At 43.8% G+C, this 21,885-nt stretch overlaps 3 protein-coding genes across 4 annotated transcripts; 2 read left to right on the top strand and 1 right to left on the bottom strand.

Moving 5' to 3' along the window:
• Positions 1-86: 86 nt before the first annotated feature.
• arhgap25 (Rho GTPase activating protein 25) lies at positions 87-10,552 on the top strand. Of its 2 annotated transcripts, XM_047590786.1 has the most exons (11): positions 87-579; positions 3,154-3,356; positions 4,667-4,754; positions 4,874-4,987; positions 5,955-6,159; positions 7,180-7,312; positions 7,417-7,490; positions 7,647-7,768; positions 8,165-8,319; positions 8,979-9,517; positions 9,977-10,552. In XM_047590786.1, exons 1-11 carry the CDS (start codon positions 519-521, stop codon positions 10,176-10,178), a joined length of 1,896 nt encoding a protein of 631 aa, XP_047446742.1. In that variant the 5' UTR covers positions 87-518; the 3' UTR covers positions 10,179-10,552. The 2 variants fall into 2 exon arrangements, with proteins under 2 accessions (XP_047446742.1, XP_047446741.1); XM_047590785.1 differs by lacking the exon at positions 87-579 and having other exon boundaries at positions 3,053-3,356.
• Positions 10,553-12,468: 1,916 nt separating this feature from the next.
• On the top strand, positions 12,469-16,069 carry bmp10 (bone morphogenetic protein 10). The gene is made up of 2 exons (XM_047591031.1): positions 12,469-13,514; positions 13,789-16,069. Exons 1-2 carry the CDS (start codon positions 13,106-13,108, stop codon positions 14,862-14,864), a joined length of 1,485 nt encoding a protein of 494 aa, XP_047446987.1. The 5' UTR covers positions 12,469-13,105; the 3' UTR covers positions 14,865-16,069.
• Positions 16,070-18,910: 2,841 nt separating this feature from the next.
• ch25hl3 (cholesterol 25-hydroxylase like 3) lies at positions 18,911-21,553 on the bottom strand. The gene is made up of 2 exons (XM_047592239.1): positions 20,921-21,553; positions 18,911-20,039 (listed from the first exon to the last, which is right to left on the bottom strand). The coding sequence occupies exons 1-2, from the start codon at positions 21,349-21,351 to the stop codon at positions 19,664-19,666; spliced, it is 807 nt and encodes a 268-aa protein (XP_047448195.1). The 5' UTR covers positions 21,352-21,553; the 3' UTR covers positions 18,911-19,663.
• Between the last annotated feature and the right edge of the window lie 332 nt (positions 21,554-21,885).

A 21,885-nucleotide genomic window follows, 5' to 3' on the forward strand; every position in this document is an offset into this window, starting at 1 on the left:
CTGAGGGTAATCTCTGGGCCTTTAGAAAACGCCTAACCTTTCACCTTACACAACACCTTTGTAAATACTTTGCAGCAGTCCCATTTGTCTCACAGTCGCCTGTGAAGCAACGCAGTTCACACAGTCGAGCCCATTTCCTTTAAGAAGACGCCGGTGGTTTTTTTCTTGTGACATCAGTGAACATTAGTCACTTGAAGGCTTCACCACTACATGCAGCCCTGGAGCCTTGCACCTTTGAGTGAATCAACCTGGACGGGGGTACACTGTGAGCAGCGCTCTATCAGGACAAGTATGAACATGGACGTAAAGGCAGCATGAGGGAACGTGTTGTGGAGGGCTGAAAAGAAGAAGAAACATTAACACACAGGAAGTAGGAAGTGTGATCAGCGATATCCCCGGCTTGTGTGTGCGTGAGTTTGTGTGTGTTTGAGTGTGTATTTATGCGTGTGTGTGTGTGGGTGCTCGTGTGGGGGGCATGTGTGTACTGAACCGCTGACCTGTGCTATGAGTTAAGGACAATGTCTCTGAAACTACGCAACTGGGACTTCAGCACCTTCAAGGGTGACACAGCTCGAATAGGTGGGTGACTGTGCTGCGTTCACTGACAGCCAGTGTCTCTTGCGATGCTTTCCTTCACATGTCACATTTTACAAACTGCTTGAGCATTTTGCTTGTGTTTTCCTCCAAAGTGCAGCTAATATAAGTAGTTTTCTCTGCACCCAGGGATGGTGTCAAAGAAAAGACTGTCTGTTTTAGACATTTTGACTCTCTTCAGTTATTACTACATTTTATATTTAAATGTGTGGTGCGCATACAGTGTATGTGAGGTGCCCATCGTGTTGGTAAATTGGTTTTGAACAGAGGTAATTACCGATGGATTCTATGTGTGTTTTCTCACTGTGGGTTTTTGGTTGTGTGTTGTGTGATGACAATAACCAGAGGTGCTTTTTAACCTACTTCTGACACTACCAATCACTGTTGGCTAAAACTGAATACAGAACTTCCACAATTAAGCAGAGTTTGAAGTAGAACACACCTGCATTTCTCAAAATACTCTCAGCAGTTGAGCAACCTGTATGCATCTACTGTATGTGCAGTCATGTGTTTTGAAGCTGCTGTGTGGCGGTAAGACCTAAATAATACTTGGCTCAGTATCGCGTGCACTGGGTGGAATCAGTGCATTAATAGGTGTTGTTTCCTCTAGAGCTGGCATGACACAACTGTTGCAACATTCACATGACAGCTGGCCCACACACCGGCTATGACCGGAGGAGCTGTCTAGTTTCTGCACCTGCTCCTGACTTGCATCCTTTTTGCTTGAGCACTAATCGTTTTTTACAATCAGTTGTACTGGTTGTTCAGCTCTGTGGAAGGAAGTAGCTGCCTGCTGTGGCTGTGCATCCATTTTATCTACTTCATGTTGTCTGGAAATCACTCTCTATTATTAACATGTACCAAAGAACAACTTCCTCATGTCTAGTGATCTATTCACGACCCTTTGAGATGTTTTGTGGACCATGATAAGTGACTAATTATTTTTTTTTATTATTTTTTTTTTTTCTTTTGCCGTGGAACTGTGGTGATGCAGGTTTTCAGCAGGAAACTGATTCAAAGTCAGTTTCTGCTCTGACTTTGCGGCTGCTTGCGTGTAACTTTGCCTGCTTGCAGTATTTGTATGTGTGGGCCTTTGAGACGCTTGTACAGTCATAGTGCTTCTTCCTTCCTTCCTTCTTCCTTTCAGTGAGAATGTCAAATTGAATAATCAAACAACCTGAATACCATTTCAAAAAACCTTTGATCTGCTTCTTCATGCAGAACCTAACTGAGCTGGATCATAAGATTAATACGACTTACGTCTGCCTGCCTGGGAAGCAGCAAGCTAGCCTAGCTTTGTTGAACATATTCATGTATACCTCTTGGCTACAACAAGTACACTATCAGTCAAAAGTTCGGACTACCTATATAGACAAATACATTAATGTAATGTATTAAACTTAATCTTTTAAATCCAAAGATATGTTAGAATATTATTCTAGTGTGCTTCCTCATCACAATCCACCAGGAAGTAGAAACCAAACTGTGATCATGCTGTATTATCAGTTGTCATGCAGGATCACAGAAATTCAGTCCCAGCAATGTTTTTTTGATGATATGACTTGTGGTCATTGTTTGGTGGCAAACTAGGTCATTTTGGATGCAACCATCCTGACGTGAAAATGCGGCACTTGACGTAAATCCCTTTTTGTGGGCAGTCAATGAAGACGTCTTTTGAGATGAGTTTAAAGAAACTGTGTGTTTGTCAGCTGAGGGTGTGGTGTTACATCAGCTTCTGTGTGCGTGTGTGTGTGGGCTCGCAGTTCCTCAACAGCACTTTAACTTTGCGCTAATCAGGGGGAGGGTGGTACTATTGAAATGAGACCAAAGGACTCTCAAGTTTGTAGGTGGAGACCTTCAAAGTGCACTGGGCATCCGGCAACGATGCTGGCTGCTTCCTGTTTATGGCAGCGCTGCCCTTCTTCTTCTCCTCTCCTCTGTCATCTTGCCTAACAAGACATGGTGAATTTAAGAACAACTGAGAAAGTGGGCCCAATCTCAATCCGGCTATCTGTGCAGTCCTACCACCCTGCGTGTTAGTCTGACCGTCTCTGTCTCGCTCTGCCTTCTCTGGGCCACGTACACCTCGGCTTCTCTGCTTTCATCACTTCAAACATGAAACCATCACACCGCAGAGTCTCACAGCCGCTGGTTGAAAAAGAAAAAAATAGCACAGCGTTTTGGGTCCAGCTCAAATCTCTGACCTTTACAGTTTATTGTTAGACGTTCAGTCTCTTGCTGATCGGTGTGTTATTTATACAGAACAATCACTGCCACATTCAAGTACCTTGTACAGGAAACTGGTCAGCACCGACCAGCAGTTTCCTTTCAGCTTGCAAAAAAGAAAAGAAAGAAAAGGCAGATGAGGAACAAAAATAGCTTGCCACGAGTCGTCTCTCATATCTGATAGGCTGATGCATATTCATAAAGAAAAAAAGGAAGTGCTCTGCTGCAGTTGAGTGGTGTTGATGTTTTGGTGGTATTTCACAGCTTCAGCTTTGACACAGCATGAGGGAGATTTCTTACTTTTACCGACCGGTTCTTTCTGGTGTTTGGCAGCGCGCTCCAAAAGTGTGATACCGGGAGAAGGAGCCCACAGCCCGGGCTCAACGCGCTCCTCCAGGTCCATGGAGAGGCCGCTGAAGGCTGGCTGGCTGAAGAAACAACAGAGGTCTTTAGTCAAGAACTGGCAGCAGCGCTACTTTGTGCTGAGAGGAAGCACTCTGACCTACCACAAAGATGACAAGGAGACCGCTGTCCAGGTGAGAATTATTAGAAATGCAATTTTTGTTTTTCATTTATGTTACATTTTTGTCATATTTTGTCCTGTACTAGCATAAAACACGCGTGCTCATTACTTCCAAAGCAGTTCATACACATGCAACAAATTTTAAAGTAATTTCAAAATTATTTATGTGTCTGCATAGCACTGTGCTTTGACTTATTTTTATTTTATGTTGATGTTCTACACCTATGACAGCAAAAAAGTAATAAAACCAGCATTGCATTATAACTACCATGTATAGTCATTAACACACACATATATGTGTGTGTCTTTAACACACACACATATATGTGTGTGTTAATGACACATGTATATATATGTGCTAAATGTGTCTTAAATTCATAGATGAACAAATAAGCTGTGCGAAAACACGACAGTTATCACGTCCAATCAACACCACAATCATTAAGCTGTGTGGCTAGCTGTGCACACTTCCTGTGCGCAAAACAAAAATGATGCTTGAAGCCACATGCGCAAGGCCTCCTGTCACTCATCTGTTTTCTGATCCACTGCCTCGCGTTCATGTCAGGTAATATCCACCAACCAGGCGGCTACACTAGAGCCATCCTCACCGCAAATAAGGTGGGCGAACTTTACAAAGATCACAGTGTCATTGTAGCTGTGATTTCCTGGGTGGCGAAGGACAAACCCCTAACCGGACCATCTATTCAGAGAACTAGATCAAATGAGACGAACATATTGGTCTGCGATATAGCAATGAATGAACAAAGCACAACCCTGGTTCTTTGGTCAGTCTGTTTCCTTTGGTTTAAAATGTGATGACCACTCTGTGTTGTCTGGTTGGCTCCCGTTCACCTCTTTCCCCACATGTTTTCACTTTTATCCCTTACTTTCATTAATTGTACCAGAATAAGGAAGCAATCCTTTAGTTGAAAAAAACATTCGTACGTTTGACTACAGTTTTAAAAAAGACTAAGTGGGACTGTGGGTGGAGAGAATGTGTGAATTATCGAGGAAGTGAAACCCCTCTCTATCGTATTTGCATTGACATGATTAGTAAAAATTAATGCACTCTAAATCAAATAAAATCTGCTGTGGGTCTGCATTTCACAGCATGTTGTATAGCTGCATCAAACGTATGTCTTAAATAAAATAAAAAATAGTAGCATTTTATGCCAATACTTTACTGCATTGATATTGACGTCATGTTCTGTAGATGTGGATATGGTTGGTATGTGAAAATGCTTGGCTGGTTCTTGACTTGAAAGGACTCGTGGACTATATATTTTATCTGCGTCTGTGTGTTTGATGAATGTTGGTCTGCAGGGAATCATCCAGCTTCGCTCTAGCAAAGTTAATGAACTTCCTCCAAACTCAGATGACCCTGGGAAGTACCTCTTTGAGATCATACCACGTAAGTATTTCTGCACCTAAATATAGTTTTGTCCAGCGAGTCATTTTCAGTACCGTCAGTACCATCTCATCATTCCTTCCTTTCAACTTTGTGTTAAAACAATAATCACCGTTTCACAGGTACCACAGGGGACAGAGAGAGATGCCCCTATGTGTTCATGGCGAACTCCCAGAGTGACATGGAGGAGTGGGTCCGGACTCTGCGCAGAGTCATCGGAGCACCAACAAGTGGAGGTTGGGTGAAACTTTTCATTGTCATGGCAGCTCAGCCTATGTATGACATTCATAGTAACTCTATAATCTTATTAGACAGTATAAATTAAAGTCATAATTGCTCAGATTGATAAATTCACTCGTTCACTGTGTTGCAAGGTGTGAGATCAGTGATACAATTCTCTTATATGCCCTTTAAATTAAGAAATTAAGCCCTTCTAGGTCTTCTAAAGGCCGTAGCTGTAGCTCATTTCCATATGCATGAAATCTGAACAGGTTTGAACTCACCTGTGTAAACTGTAATAAGGTAATTAAGGCCGTATTCATAACTGTCTGCCCAAACATCAGCTGCCTACTCCAGCTCCATGAGCCTATGACCATATTTGAATTAGTAACTCAGGCTCATCTAAGATAGCGATAAAAGGAGAAGCAACGCTAAGCTACAAAATTACTCTACAGGAAACCCTGTAGCTCTCTACAGTCTATCTTTATATGAAGTGTTTGAGCCAGTCTCGGGTTAGCTTATTGTAACCAATTAATCCATGACCTAGTACTAACCTGCATGGACAGGTCTCTAGTCCATCACTGGGCTGACACAAGGGGCCAAATAACATTTCACATTCAGACTACCCAGACAAAACAACATAAGGCATAAGCCAAGGGATAACAGACAACACATAAGCCTTCTATAAAAACAGAATTAAAAAAAAAAAAAAATGTGACAGTGATGATTAGCAACGTCTAAAGGTAGATTTACTTAAATTTGGGCATTATCAGGCTAGCCATTTGCCACTGTCTGCAGCCTATATGCTAAATTAAGCTATTCCCACTAAGCTAAGCTATCAAGGTGTAAGCTGAATGTTCATAGCTCTCCTATGGACTCAAACATATAGACCGCATCAGTCAGATTTTCCTCCAAAATTTTGATTTGAAAATAATTGAATAAAACTCTCATGAACAACCATCTTCCCTCTTTGTGTCTCGGCAGTGTTTGGAAAGAGTCTCATGGACACTGTAACATATGAGCAGCGCTTTGGTGCTCACATGGTGCCGATCCTGGTACAGAAGTGTGTGGAGTTCATCAAAGAACATGGGCTAGAGGAGGAGGGTATCTTCCGTCTCCCTGGTCAAGACAACGCTGTCAAACAGTTCAGAGATGCCTTTGATGCTGGAGAGAGGCCCTCCTTCCCAAGGTAGCCCAGCAGTTTAATTACAATTCATTTTAATATTGAATGTGGTGTAAAGTGTGTATGAAGAAGTGCTACTCAGAGGGAATGTAAAGTGGCATCACAAGGACTTAAACAGTGCTGAAGAAACATTTCCAAAGTCATTTAAAGTCTCCTTTAAATCTGACTGAAAAATGTTTGAGCTTTATAGCCATAAAAGGAATGAGTAAAGCAGCAGCATCATTTTTTTTCTGAGAAAGCTAGGACAGATGAGATAGATGCAGAGAAGCTGATTTCTGTCTGCTCAGAGATGGAGGTGTTACCACATCCTGTTCTGGTAGGCACACAGGAGGAGGAGGCCTCTGTTGCTCAACATTAGCTCTTCTGACTGAGCGCCGTCGGTTAACACGCCCATTAAGCCTCAGCGAGGGGCACATGTTTGCATGTCTTTCCCACAAGGGCTTCGGGAAGATGCAAAGTTCAGGCCACAAACCTAAAGAAACAGAATAATTGTTGTTGTCCCCATGATTTCAGTCTTGTCAGTTTGTGTATATTCTGGACCTCTGGGCCTTCAGTTGTATATTAAGATGGTGCTAAATAAACAACCCCACAAAAACACAGAGGGCGTTGTATTCAGTGGTGAATATTAGGTTGCAAAAAAATAAATATCTTGTTTATTCTATAACCCACCATGTCAAGGCTTTTTCAGTCCAGAAAAATATTTACACAGATCTTGTTGTGCTAGAGAGGAAGATGGGTACTCCTGGTAAGCAGTAAAGACCCGCAGTGAACAAAGTACAAGATGTTCAACAATACCAGCAACATTAAAATGCCAGGCTAAACAGAATCCATGGAGCTCATGTTAGATTTGTATCAGGTCAAGGGTGACCATAAAGACTGTCTTTTGTCTGTGGTGTAGAGGGCAGGTTCCAGCTTTTATAAAATGTACGGCCCATCTGGAGGCAAGGGTTCAAGGGTGTGTCAGAAGTGTCGGTTATACTAGTGGTGCACGCTCACCGAATAATGAATAATGTGTTGACGCAACAGTGACACAGACGTCCACACGGTGGCGTCACTACTCAAACTCTACCTGCGGGAGCTTCCTGAACCTGTGGTGCCCTGGACTCAGTACCAAGACTTCCTGGACTGTACCAACCTACTGGACTATAACAGTAAAGAGGTATGTTACTCTTAGCAGAGTTTCAATAATCTGAGAAAAGGAGTGCATCCACATTTGTGTGCACGTCCTTAAATCTCTCGCTCTTGTCTCGTGTGTTCTCTCAGGGTTGGGAAAAGTTGGAAAAACAAATCGCTCTTCTCCCCAGAAGCAACTACAACCTTCTCAGTTATGTGTGCAGGTGAGTGGGAGCCGCAAAAAACACAGGTGTCTTAGTGGTTAGAGCCGACGCCAATATGTGGAAAGACTGTTGTTCACTCAGCGTGCCCTTGGGCAACACATTTGACTGCACAGCTGTCACATTTCACAAAGTCCCTGTTCTTCTTTTTGCGTTCAGGTTTTTGTTTGAGGTGCAGCTGCACTCCAAGGTGAACAAGATGAATGTGGAGAACTTGGCCACTGTGATGGGGATCAACCTGCTTAAGCCTCAGATAGAAGATCCCATCACTGTGATGAAGGGTGAGAACACGACGTTCACTGATGTGTGCTGAACTAGCCTGTGAACAGATCTGCAGCCTTCTAAGAGCTGATCAAACATACTGGGCCCTCTAATGTCACATGAGACACCGCAAAGACATAAAAGTACCGTATTAAAATACCACGTTTTACTTCTTTATTTTTCCTCAGTAGGGTTGTACTCCTCACACATCCTGGATCTGCTATTAATTTTATTAAGCACAGAATTACAATCCAATCTGTATTTGAGTCACTTTATTTGATCGACAGCTTTGGGAGAGCAACATTAATAAAAGCCTCCCTGTATGTCTGCCCTACTGAATTTCTAAAAGCCATAACAAGCAAACCAACAATTTCCACTGAACCTCTTTTCACATTTGTGTGTGTTTTTCTTTGCAGCGACTCCTCAGATCCAGAAGCTGATGACAGTGCTGATCAGACAGCACGAGGCTCTGTTCCCTCTCTCCAAAGACGTGCTTCACTCCCCTCCCTCCAAGAAGTCCGAAAGCCAAAAGAACACTCCGCGAAGCTTCGTGGGCTGGGAGTCTGCAGAGGTACGAGTCCTTGACCACGTACTACACCCTCTGCAATGTGCTGTTTCATGTCCTGTTTGTGTTGATTTGACAACATCTATTGTCAGCCCAGCCTAACACAGTATAGTTACCAGGGTTTCAAAAGTAACAGTTGAACTAATTAAACTGCCAGGCTAGGTTGACACAAAACAGCTCAGAGTGTTTATCTCCGGTCTATATGCTAAGAAGCTAAACTGGCTTCTGACTTAAATTTACTGTCATCAGTCCTATCACCTAAATCAAGAAGTCAAGAAAGTCAAGTCAACAAAGTGAATCAGCAAATATATGCAAAAATATGTGTGTTAAATAAAGCACTGAGTACAAATTAAGTACTACTTTGAATAACTATAGTGTATTTGAGCTTAATGTTTTGGTGACATGGTCTTAGGATGGACAATATATTCATGAAAATATTATTTACAATTTATTAAATAGACACATCTGACAATGAGCACTGTGTTCAACCTGTCTAATGTCTGTTCAGAATCAGTTTTCATTTATTCCTCCTTGATTCAGCTGTTGGTTTTTCCTTATCGGTTAATTTCTGCCTCCATTTCTTCTGACTCAAAATTTCCCCCTTACACACAAAAGACCTCTGCACCTTTATCTGTGATTAATCTTCACATCTGTGTTCATATCAGATGGGTGATGCATCTTTGTCTGAGTCTCCGGAAGAGGAGGAGGATATTGAGAGTCCAGGTCCCCTTAGAGGAGACTGCAGCCCCCAAACACCCGTGAAGGAACCTCAGTCTCCTACTACAGACGACTGGCTCGGGGGTCAACGCAAACGCACTCAGACCCTGCCCACCTTCAACTGCCCCCTCACCGGGATGGCCGCCAAGGCCGAAGCCCTCAACAGGTGGAGTCGCATCCAGGAGAGCACGGAGGAGAAGAGCGGGACATTTTCCGAGGACATTTTTAAGCTCCTGGACCTGAAGAGTTCGGGGTCGCTGTTTGGGGGGTCCCAGACGAGTAACAAGGAGGGAGAGAATAGATTGACGGCCCGAAGAGGAAGCGACAACACAGGTTCTTCTACCACTAGCTCCCCAAAACCTGAAAGTGACCTCCCGCCCATCCGGATGCTGCTTCATCAAAGGAGTGCAGGCGCTCTGGGTGTTTCAGGTCCACAGGTCAACAGCAAATCAGAAGAGAAGAAGGACAACCAGCAGCTTGTAGAAAGGTGAGTTCAACTCAGGACTGCTGTGAAGACACTAACCAACCGTTCAGTGTCACACATTAAATGATAAGGCTTTAAATGTGCTTCTTTTACTCATTGTGTCCAGGTTTTGTAGATGCTGTTATTTGCAACCTAAAGACAAGCCTCCAGTCAATGTATTGTTACTCAACCAATTAATTTAAGCTTTATTCTTGGAAAATGTCTGGTGTCGTCCTTGATGTTTGCATAGGAGGAGTCTGACATATTGCTCCTTCGTGATTCCCAGAACATATGAATCAAACACTGGATCCAGACAGGGCCCGTTACATTTTTTCTTTGAAGCAGTGGTTATAATATATTGTTCTACATGCATGGAAAGGGAATGGTGAGGAAGGGATGTTTATTTGGTCTGCAGCCTCTCTGCTAAACAACATGCCAGCTTTGCTCTAATCGGAACCCTCTGTGTCTCATTGTCTGTTGCAGTTTGCAGCAGGAGACCAAGGAGTTGAAGGCCGCTGTGGCTGAGCTCCAGTCTGCTCTGGAAGAGGAGCGCCGCCGTGTGGCCGCTCTGGAGATCTGCCTTAAAAATGCTGAGCTCAGCCGTGATGAGGCCCAGAAACGCAACAAGGAGCTGCAAACAGACATTCAACGGTTCCTCACCAGAGAGAAACAGGCTCCCACCTAAATGCCGTTGTCTGTCTCTGTAGTTATTTTCAGAGGAGCTGGTCATGGAAAATACTATCGTGACCCTCCTGACGCTGGATTGTTTGCGTTTGAGCTCTGTGTGGCCTCAGAGGATAAATTATTGCAAGTTTGTGTCTGTTGTATGAGAAAAGTCTGTTAAGAATAGTCCTCAATGTCACTATTCACATTATGGGCATCGAACGCAAGTTAAAAGGAGTGAATGAACTACAATGTCAGCTGTGCTCAAACGCTGTGACCAGAGGACAACTGGGCTTTATAACAATAATGTTGGACAATACAAATACTATGCGTCACATGGACAACATCATCTGAGGCTTCATTTTTAGTGGTAACTTAATAAAACTGCAAATCTGAGTGTTTTTGTCAATGCAAAAAAAAAAAAAAATTCGGTACAACAAACTTCCTATGCCAGCACATACAAATAGATGACTTCTTAAAGTATATCAGATCTAAATGAACTGATCTCACTATGAATCAAAAGCTGAGATACGGGTAGAAAATGGAAACCCATGAGAAGAAACAGCAGAACACATATATATATATATATATATATATATATATATATATAGATATATATTTAATAAATGTGTCATTATTAAGAGGAGGAAAGAACAGTTGCACATGGTCGGAATATGAGAGATGCTCAGCTGACACGATGGACAGGGTCTGTGTTTGACTGACAGCAGATAGGAGGTATTTCAGCAATCAAAAAGGGCCACTCCATTAGAGCCACACCAACAGCAACAAAAATCACGTAGCTTTCAGTTTTTTAAAAAGAGAGGTGTGGTACATAGTAGCGGTCATATTGCTGCAGCTCACTGTCCGTCCTACGCTCTTCTGGTTTAGTGCTGTCCTCTAAAAACTCACTGTACATTAACTATCCAGTATCACAGAGAAAGCTGAATATACCGTAGATGTGCATTTAGAACCAGAAAACCAGTGTTGAACAGATGAATTATGGGACTTAAGTCAAATACAAATCAGTGTTAATGTTGCTGTTTGATCTGCTGCTTAACAGTGTCACCATAGTGACTTCTGATTCTGAACCCGAATGTCCAATAAACGAATCAACTGTGCTTTGATTACAGCTGAAAAGAAGTCCAGTTCGGGTATATTGGGTTTTAAACACAACTAGGATTTTGTTGCGACATCTAGTCTGGGAGTGTGTTCTTTTTCTATGTATTATCATCCTAAAAAGGACAAAAAACAAAACGAAACATTGTTGCCCAAACAGATGGAAATCATACAATTATGGAAATTGTATATTGACAAAGACTATTGTCTATCTGTTAGAATGTTCAGTCCAAAAATAGGAACTGTGGCCTTCATAAATCCTCCCAGAGGCCCGTAATGCAGACCATATGGAGGGGCCTGGCTGTGTGTGCAGAAGGACATTGCCACTATCAAGCCTTCTAAAGGCCATCAGGATGATGTGATAGTTGCAGCAGCAGTTTAACAAAGCAACAGATAACAGCACGTCTGTCAACTGTCAGCCTGGCAGATGAGTGGCAGAGGCAGGAAAAGCTCATTCCTTCCCATCTGTGTGAGGCACCAGGATCAGGAGTGTATCTGCAGGTCACACAAAGAAGCTCAGGAATGAAGAACGGCTGTGGAGCGGGATTAAGTCTCAGGTGATGAACGGAGCAGTTATTCAAGTCTTATTAATGTCGCCTCAGAGCTGTGATAGTCTGCGTCACTATGTAGAGTATGTAAATACTTTCGAGGATGACTTTCTGGATTGAAGCCACGGGTCGCCCACTTTCCGCAGCCGTCACCTTTGACTTCTTACTGTCTACCTAACTGAGAGGAATGTCTCCATAAAGCTTTGTCAGCCCCCGCTTGTGACCTTGTGAACGTGACTCATCTCTTCTTACGTTTAAGAAGCCTCTGGTGACCAGTTCATGCATTTTATTAAACATGGCAGGGGAAACACATTTGAGCTAGCATAACCGCTCTGGTTGATTGTTAATTTGTGAAATGAACAGGAATGGTTATTTTGTACTGCCCTGTCATTTCCATGGACTACTTAAAATGTTCTCCAGACTCTAAGTGAACTCAGTATCTTTCATCCTCTATCATTAAGGCCTCACACCTCATTGCATTTCAATTTCATTTTGACGAGTGTCGACTAATAGATGTATCCTGTTACATTCGACGATATCAACAGACCCGTGGTGTATTTTGTCAAAAAGAAACGGTCATTGAGCCTAGGCGGCAGCTCGCAGAACTCCACCATTTCCAAAGCAAATAAACAAATGAAGAAAATCAACTCTGGAGCACCCACCCAAACAAAATAGCCCTTCCACAAGGAAGAGACTACAGGACAGTGTTTACAAAATCCTCATTAAGGAAGTTGTGAGATAACACACTCACGCTCATGTGCATCACACAAAGTTGAAGGGAAAGCACGCACGCACGCACACACACACACACACACACCAGCAAAGAGACCATAAGCACCACCATATCATAGATAAGGGACAGAAAGAAAGAGCTGGGAAGAGAGAGCAGGGTACAGAGAGAGACTGACAGAGGAGAGGACACAACAGAGATGAGTCGGACAGACAAAGACAAGAATCGGCCACCCTGCCAGCGGAACTACAGCCCTGTCGCCGAGGACATCAAAAGGTGTGCATGAAAATAAATGCTGTGAGAACTGGAGGAGAGCATCAGGATTACACACACCTTCAGAGAGACTCACATTCTTCAGTGCAAGGGTCAGAAACTTGTCGCAGCTCCGGCCAGGATACCAGGACTTTCTTAGGCTACAGATGAACTGAATACGACTAAAATTAATTTTGGATTAAGGCGAGCAGAGATTATAATAGTTTTCTGTTACTGTTGCATGAACTCATCCACAGATAACCCCAGGGTGCATAAATTACAGTGCTGCTGATTGTTTCTCCCATGGCGAGCATTTGGGCCGCTCAACTGTGGACCATTTGCAGCTTCAAGACTTTATTACTACTGTTTTCCACCCTGCTGCTCCGGGGCCCTCTCTGTGGAGAGAGCAGCCCCATATCCAGCTCCCATCAGAGATATCGCCCCGCTCCAGGGCTCGGGGACGGTCATGGAGGGGTGGTGGATCCTTCATTCCTGAATCAGGACACCAACGTGGACATGCAGAGCCTGGTGGAGAGTCTGAAGGAACAGTTTCTCCGCACTTTCAACCTGTCTGGCTTGGGCCCTCCGCCCATGGCTCCTGGAAGTACACGAGAGGAGCCGCCTGAATACATGATGGAGCTCTACAACCGCTTTGCTAATGACCGCACTGCCATGCCCACCGCTAACATCATCCGCAGCTTCAAAAATGAAGGTAGAGCTCTTTTTTTTTTTTTTTCACATGACATTTTAATTATCAAAATGCAATCACATGTTATACAAGGTCTGGTCCGCAAGGTTAAAGTATTAAGATAGTGGAGAATAACGGTTTTCTAGCATCCATGAAGGATTTTGGAGAAATGACACTCTCTGACACTTCTCTCAGTCTCAATTGCTTTATGATTTAGATGATACTTTAATATCCCCTGTATTTTGGGATGAGGATTTATTGCATAACTCTAAACTGAAAACGTATTTCTGTTCTTCAGATTTGTCTCCCAGTGCTGTTGGTGTTGGAGGGGTGAGGCGCCACCCACTCCTCTTCAACGTGTCAGTCCCCCATCATGAACGCGTCACAGCGGCTGAGCTTCGCCTCTACACTCTGGTCCAAACTGACCGCCACCTCTACGCTGGTGTCGACCGCAAGGTCACCATCTATGAACTGGAATCACACAATGAGTACGGCAACATGAGTGATGCGAACACAGAGAGAGGAGACGCATTCAGCAACGCAGAGGAACAGATAGAGCTGGTGGAACTGGCCTCACGGCAGGTCTACGGCACCGATAACGGCTGGGAGGCTTTTGACCTCACGGCTGCAGTCCAGCGCTGGCGCAAATCTGACTCCGGCACGACGCATCGGTTAGAAGTGCATATCGCCAGCATTGCTAATGATAACGGTGTCCCAAGTATGACAGAAGATAACAAAGACAGGATTACACCTGAGGGTGACATGAAGATTGACACCAGCCCAGAGGAAAAACACAAACCTCTGCTTATCGTTTTCTCTGATGATCAAAGTAGTGATCATCGTGACGACAAGCGAGAGCTGAACGAGATGATTGACCATGAAACCTCTAACATGGCTGGGGACTTGGGGACTGGCCTGAACGGGCTGTGGGGGGAACTTGGAAGGAACAGGGAGGAGGGAGATGACGATGGTGAACCAGATGAAGAAGACCTTATCCAAATGCGCTCCAATCTGATCTACGACACAGCAGCCCGGATTCGTCGCAATGCCAAAGGAAACCACTGCAAAAAACAATCCCTCTACGTAGAGTTCAAGGACATTGGATGGGACAGTTGGATCCTGGCCCCCACTGGCTACGATGCCTTTGAGTGCAGTGGCATTTGTTCCTTCCCGCTGACGAAGCATGTCACACCCACGAAGCACGCCATTGTCCAGACGTTGGTCAACATCAACAGTCCCCAGAAGGCAGCGCGAGCCTGCTGTGTGCCCACCAAGCTGGACCCAATCTCCCTGCTGTACCTGGATGACACAGGAGTGGTCACGTACAAGTACAAGTTTGAAGGCATGGTGGTGGCTGAGTGCGGCTGCAGATAGTCCATATTTTCAAAGAGTTAACCTCTTGGTAAAGTCTTACAGTCAGAGGAAGGACACAAAACTAATGAAGCTGAAAAAGGAGATCAACCATAAGAGAAGGACAATTGTTGGAATCTCTGCAGGCGTTATTCAGTGATACTGGAAGTGTGCATCCGTTATTCATGAAACTATGTGCACTCCATATGAATGAGTGTGGACAAATATATATTTTGTACCATAAGACAGAAACAAATATTGCAACTTATACAACACATGCAGTGATAGTGCCAGACAGTGGGGAGGCTGTAGAGGTGTGCAGCAGAACTACAGTAACATCAGTGCGTTGAGATTTTCCAAAGAGCCAGACCCATTCTGCAGTCTGCGCGGCCTGGTGGGAACTAGTGGGCCCAGTTGTCTCCCTCCCTCTCCTTTCCCCTGACATCTGTCTTCCTCTCCACTTATCTCTGGCCTCCCCGCTGGATGCAAACACTAATCAGCACTTCATGTGCCGTGGCGCAGTGAAATGACCTCCCTGAGGCAACCTGACAAGACATGAACTCTCCAGGCCCACCTCCTGCCTCCTGCAGCCCCCTGATACGTGGGCGCTGTGCAGGGTTCCCAGTGGCGGGGTTATCTGTCAACCCTGTTTCCCACTTCACATGCCTCTTTTCCACTCCCCTGAGCTGCAGCGATAGCGAGGTGTTGGGGGTTGAGAAACATGAGTGCCACCGCTCAGGCTTGGAGAACTTGAAGCCATTCTGGGCAACTTTTGTGAGGGGGTAGCGGGACAGGACAAGAGGGGGGCAGGGGTTGTTCACATTCCTGGGCAACAAACAACCTTAACGGGCTCAACTCACTGACCTAGCACCCTCTGCCCGTGACATATGTCCTTGAGTCATTCATCACGTTTATGGTAAAAATGGTCTTTTTGGAACATTGACTCTAAGGGGCCACACTGTTGCATTGCAGATACCCAAAGAAAATATAGTTATTTTCCTTTGTTTAAAGCCTTTTGATACCTCTGCTGCTTCCGTCAAATAAAAGACTATTTATTGTTCTAATTTATTGATTTTTACAACAGAGTAGATAACTATATATGTACATTTTTAAGTTAGTCTAGACCAGGTCTTGTAACCGTGACAAAGCATTTGCAGCACAAAATGAATTTTGTTGGGAAGAGAAATGGTAACATTTTCTAAAACAATAAAGAACAATTCCTTCATAAATCAAAAGTCTGCTCATGAATTCATCACTGGCTCTCACTGGTTTTGCACACCGTGTTATGAAAAAAGTCAAATGGATCCTGTCAAAAAGGATTATCTCATATCAAGATGAGTGTAAATATTTGGAGTCAAAATGCTTCTCTGACATTGTTTTTCACTGCTAATTGTGCACGATCTATTTTCCATGTTACAGACAGTGTGTCAGAGCATCTTTCCTTCCATCACTTTAGGAAGAAGCTGCAAGACCAGTGACACAATGCATTGCTGACATTCAAATCATTCAGGCCAGCAGTATCAGCTCACGGGTCATAGTTCATATACGACACACAAACAAAGAACCATGGGAAAATGAGTGGAAGGCCGGCTAATGATCGGAATGGATGGCCTGCTGCACACATTGACGTCTACCAGGCTGCAGACAGCTGCGATGGAAAACCTGTCGAAGAGAAAATATGCAAAAGGCAAACAGAGGCATGGATTCAACAATCTTCTTCTGTACTCAGCTGAATGTCTCTGGATGTGCCAAGAGCACTGTGTTGTTCTTTTCATGAACCAGTGTACACATGTAACTAAGCCCACATTTAAACTGGTGCTCTGATGTGGCGCACAGCTGTGTATCAAAATGAGCCGAATAGGATAAAGACGGGATTGTGGCAAGTGTGTGTTTACTGGTTAAAACAACACCCAAACAGAGTCAATCTAGCTGTTTCATTTGACTAATATCAATCTGAGAAGCCTCTGCAACAAATGACAAATATAAGCGCAGTTATTTTAATCATTAATAGCTTTGTGCATGAGAAAGGTAAAAGGACTGGGATGCGTATAACCTATAATATACTGTTATAAAATAATAATTATGCAATGATTCTGATAGCCTTTACTGTGCTATTTTTATAAGAAAAATATACTACCGCCTCCTAAAATAAGTCTTTGGCAACAGCCCACTAATGACAAGTGCACTGAGGTTCCAGAGAGCAAACAAGTTGGACACTGACTGACCTCTCATTTAAGATGAGAGCTGAGGTCGTCTAAAAATGGTAGCAGACCAGAGAGCAAAAACCTAGGTTACTGTGACAACGGGCGGTTTCGGCTATGTAGAGCTCACTAATTGAATATTTACAGAACTGTGGAAGAAATATGAATCTGGCCTTTGTCACCGAACTGCAGACTCTCAGGGAATATGATGAAATGGGAAGTCTTTAGTGTTTGCTCTGGTGATAAGAACTGCTGGAGCGCGCTCTGTACTTATACTTACTGCACTCTCGCTTATTTTGACTTGGCTTCATCTGTCAGAAGCATTTGGATCAGAACACGTTTTCATGCTGCAGTTTAAGAAGGATTTAGCCTACGTGAGTGCACCAAACCGGCGAGTAAACAATCTGCGCAGTTCCCAATGTACAGACGGTTTGCTTCAGGATCCTGGAGTCTCCACCGACTGACATCACGACGGCGTCGGCTGCTGAACGACGCTGTGAACGTGTGTTTTGGTGTGTGGCGTCCGAAGCTGCATGACTCGCCCTTACTCTGACGTGGGGTCTGTAATGGGGCCTGATTGTTTCCGTTTTGGGTCACATGTTTATCGTTCCATCTCTAAGCATCTCCACCACCCAGCACAAATCCTCCGATCTCTTCATTTCCCAGGAAGAGCGTCGCTTGCTCAACCGCTGCTTGATGTTCACATTCAAAAATATCTCCGCGCACCCTTTAACAATTTGCATTCGGTGTTGCAAAACTTCAGAGAGCGCACTGAAAGAGTCTGTAATGTGGAACAGATGTGTAGCGTAGTCCATGCCAAGGAATAGTGCACTCAGAGATTTCTCAGGAAAATGAGTTGAGTGAAAGCCAGGACAAAAGCAAGGACTCAGCTGTCATTCTTCATTACAAGTAATCTCAAAAAATATAGTATTAACAATTAGCAGGTTTATACTGTTCACTATTGTTTTGCTTGACTTTTCTCACAGGTAGCAGCCAATTTTATCTCTGTAACCGTGCTGCATTTGACTTCCTGCTGAGTCATTAAGTGACTAGTGTATCCCTCGAGCACGCAAGCGTCCAAGTTGTGTGCTTTTCTCTCTTTTTTCTCAAACTCCCTCCCCCATGTTCTGTCCTCAGCCATGTCCTCTCATTCAGGCTTCTCTGTACTAGATGATTATTTTTTTTTTTTCTTTCTTTTTTTTTTCCCTGTGCTAGATGATTAATAGTTTTCTCTATACCGCTACGTATGTTTGGGATCTGGATCTTCGTTCTTCTCCATGAGACTCAGCAGATACATATTTATCATCTATATCTCTTCTCCCTCCGACTCACGAAAGGTTCCGGCGCTACAAGTTTTGTTTGAAAGTTTCCTTGGTCTAAATTTAGATCATATTTTATGTTTACAAGCTAAAATTATCCTCATCGTTCACTCTCTGTTGGTTTCTTTTTCAAGACATTGCATGTGTCCCTGTCCAGATTTCTTTCGAGGCCCCTTGAGGCAATTTTGTGATAATGGGACAAATAAACTGGATCCACCTGACATGGCGTGAGACCGCTGTGATGAAGTGCAGGAGACGCCTTCTGTAAATTGTTTTTAAATACGAGCAGAAGACGAGTGGTCGGAGGAGAGGCAGTCGTAAAACCGCCTGGCTGGGTCACAGCTGAAGAGCGGTGCTCTTACTGGATTTCACGGGTGTTGATGACAAGTCGTAAAACAAAAAGGTAAGACAGTTATGGCCACAAAGCCGTTTGTTCACATTTGACCTTGACATCTCAGTCATATTTCAAATGGAAACAGATGACTGTGGCAGAACAGAACATCTCTAAACACGGCCGCACAGCAGACAACAATAAAACACCAAGCCTGTGTCCTGTTATCATATATATATTCTCAGGCTAGTTTAAAACACGAATAACCCAATGTAAACAAAACAGTAGAAATTATACATCAAATGTGACTCAAAGACAAACCCTCATTTCAAACATTTATATTATTACACACTCTAGATTACTGTCCTGAAATGTCTACATTTTACATGAACTAAGTGCTAAGGTTGATATCAATGAGTTTGCCACTGAGCCGCTGTGAGCTTGTACTTCAGAATTAGTGCTTAGACATGTCAGTCTTATGAATCCTCTCCCTGAAGGAAAGCAAAAAAAAAAAAAAAGAAAAAAAAGTGCATTTTTCCAGAAATGTCCACACATGCAAATATCTTCAACATAAATCTGTGGCATGTAACTGCCTTCTACAAAAGCAATGTTAAGCATATAAAACAGTCCACATTTATGTTAGGAGGGAACAGCAGTTGCACAATAGTTCAGGCGATGTTTAGATTATTCCTCCTCTTGTGATTCATTCACTTGTAGTGGGACCAACTGTAAACCCTTGCTTCTGCTGCCAGAGCACTTTCACAAGACCTTCTTGAGTTTAAGACAATTCAGTATGCATTCTACTATGGAATTACATCAACTTAATTTCTGTTATTCTTATTGTGTTGCTTTCACCGGGTCTTGATTCTAGGATTTGAAGTTCAAAACACATGTACGTGTGTGCATGAAAAGCTTTTAGTGAACAGATGAATGCCAGAAAAAATATCCTTCACTGTATCCTGCCAGGTCTTCCTATTTTCCACGAGAAGGCGGCACTAATGGACGGTATGTACCAAAGAGGTGATCCCAGTGGGTGAAGTAGGGGGCGTAGTTGCAGCTTTGCAGACTATGGTGAGCCTGGTGGTGTGGAGCTCCTCCCACGCAGGGCAGGAACCTGTGGAGAGCCAGCGGTAAGTTGTAGCCACAGTGGCCCTCGACTGCTAGCCAGCTGTTGAGGAGATGGAAGAGGACCTCACTGAGTGGGTGGCAGCCCGTCAACCAGGCGCTGCTCAGAGCCAGCAGCAGCAGAGACAGAAGCTCGGCTGAGCTGGCATCCTGGGCAGCTAGAGCGAAGGGAACATGGTGCTGGTGGTGCTCCTGGTGGATGCTGCGGTACAACCTTGGAGTCCTAATAAGGAACACACACACACTCGAATTATAATAATAGTAATAACAATAATAAGAAGAAGAACTTGAGATTCTAAGCCTTTCAAAGTGCCCAGAGATCTTTACATAAGTGTGGGGAATGGATGAAGAGAGGGAAGGCAAACTAAGAATGATGGGAAACTGGCGTGTACTGCAATATTATGGGATGTATCTAACATGTATGTTTGTGTACAAGCTACTGGACACTTGAATTTCCTCCCAGGCGATGAATAAAGTATTTTTCTATTCTATTCTCCCCTAACACTATAACTGCAACTACTACTACTGGCACAGCTGTCAGGACAATTTTGGACAGCAGCTCATGTGCCTGATGATGTCGTCAGCGTTCAGACTGAAACTGTATATTTTGAACAGATGTCACAGTGTGGGTTGCTAAAACATAGGCTGAGTTGCATTAGTGGTGCTTATGTATTCCTTTTAAAGTTTGTTCACCACAAGTCAAAATTAAAAGCCACTCCAGTGACTCTTTTAATAAATACCAACGTTATTTCATATTATTTAATGATACCTGTAAACTTTTGTCTGTCTATAAACCTTAACAATGTCCTCATATTAGTTTAACTAATTTTTGCCTTCAATACGCAGTACTTGAAATAAGCACAAATTGCTTTCTACAAAACACTCAACTTGAAATGTTATGAACAAGAAACATTAAGATGCCAAAATACAACAACATATTTCTGCTCTTGGCAGGATAGGAATCAGTGTAAAACTGAAGAATATAACTCCAAGGAAACTCAATAAGACTTCCATCAGTGCAGCAACACGGTTCAACAGTACGCAGTACAGGTGAGGGCAAGGCACGCCAGAGAGTGAGTTTATCAACACAACAAAGCTGCTAACCTGTGCATGGTGTAGTGCCAAATAAAAAAGAACGTGTCAAAAAGCAGACAACATGCTGTCACTTCTACGCAGAGCTGCCAGCAGGACGGAGCGAGCTCCGGCAACTTGGGGCTCCGCAAAGATTGAAAAAACGCTGTTGCGGGGAGCACGGCGCACGTGTATTTGTACAGGACTCTCAAAAAACATTTAAACCATCGTCGGAGAGACGGCGGTGGTCCCGATCCTGCTGCAATCCTCCACGACCTGATGCGCTGGCAGACGCTGCCCAGCGCGTCCAGCACGAGGAAAGGCGCGCAGAGCAGGACGTGCGTCAAGAAGGCGCAGGACGCGGGCAGGTAAGGGGAGCATAAGACGTCCTCCTGCCCCGCTTTCACATACTCCCATAGTCCCTGCAGGATAGGTGCTGCATCCTCTGTGGTAGTTTCGTTCATCACGACGTTCACCTCCTCTCTACCGTCGCCAGCATTTTCTTACTTTCTTACTTACGTAGTACTCCTCCACAGTGATCTTGCCTGCATACACTCATCGAGTTTTCTTCATTGTTCATGGGTAGGAGGGGCTCCGCATCCCTCTTAATACAAGGCTAATTGAAATCGTCTGTGTTACCTAACATATGCAAACTCCTCGAATGTAGCTTCACGCACAAGAACGGTGTGTGTTACCGGGCGTGTGGAAATGCCGGGGATTTCTATGTGGGCACAGGAGTGGCTTAGCCAAGGACAGCTCTGAGGGCCCCTGTGTCTCCGAAATGGGGAATTTCCAGGAACCATTAAGGTCTTCAGGATCACCCTCCAAATCAAACATAATTTAAATGTGACTCCTTATTTTGAATTAATAATATTTTGGCATATGTCTTCATCAGGAAACATATGGGTTATTAGAATCATTTTATCTCACCTCATCCTCTGTACCACTTAACCCTGCACTAGGGTTGCTGGAGCCTATCCCAGCTGGCACTGGGCGAG

This window comes from Mugil cephalus, chromosome 8, assembly GCF_022458985.1.
Source record: "Mugil cephalus isolate CIBA_MC_2020 chromosome 8, CIBA_Mcephalus_1.1, whole genome shotgun sequence".
In the NCBI taxonomy this organism is placed as follows: domain Eukaryota; kingdom Metazoa; phylum Chordata; class Actinopteri; order Mugiliformes; family Mugilidae; genus Mugil; species Mugil cephalus.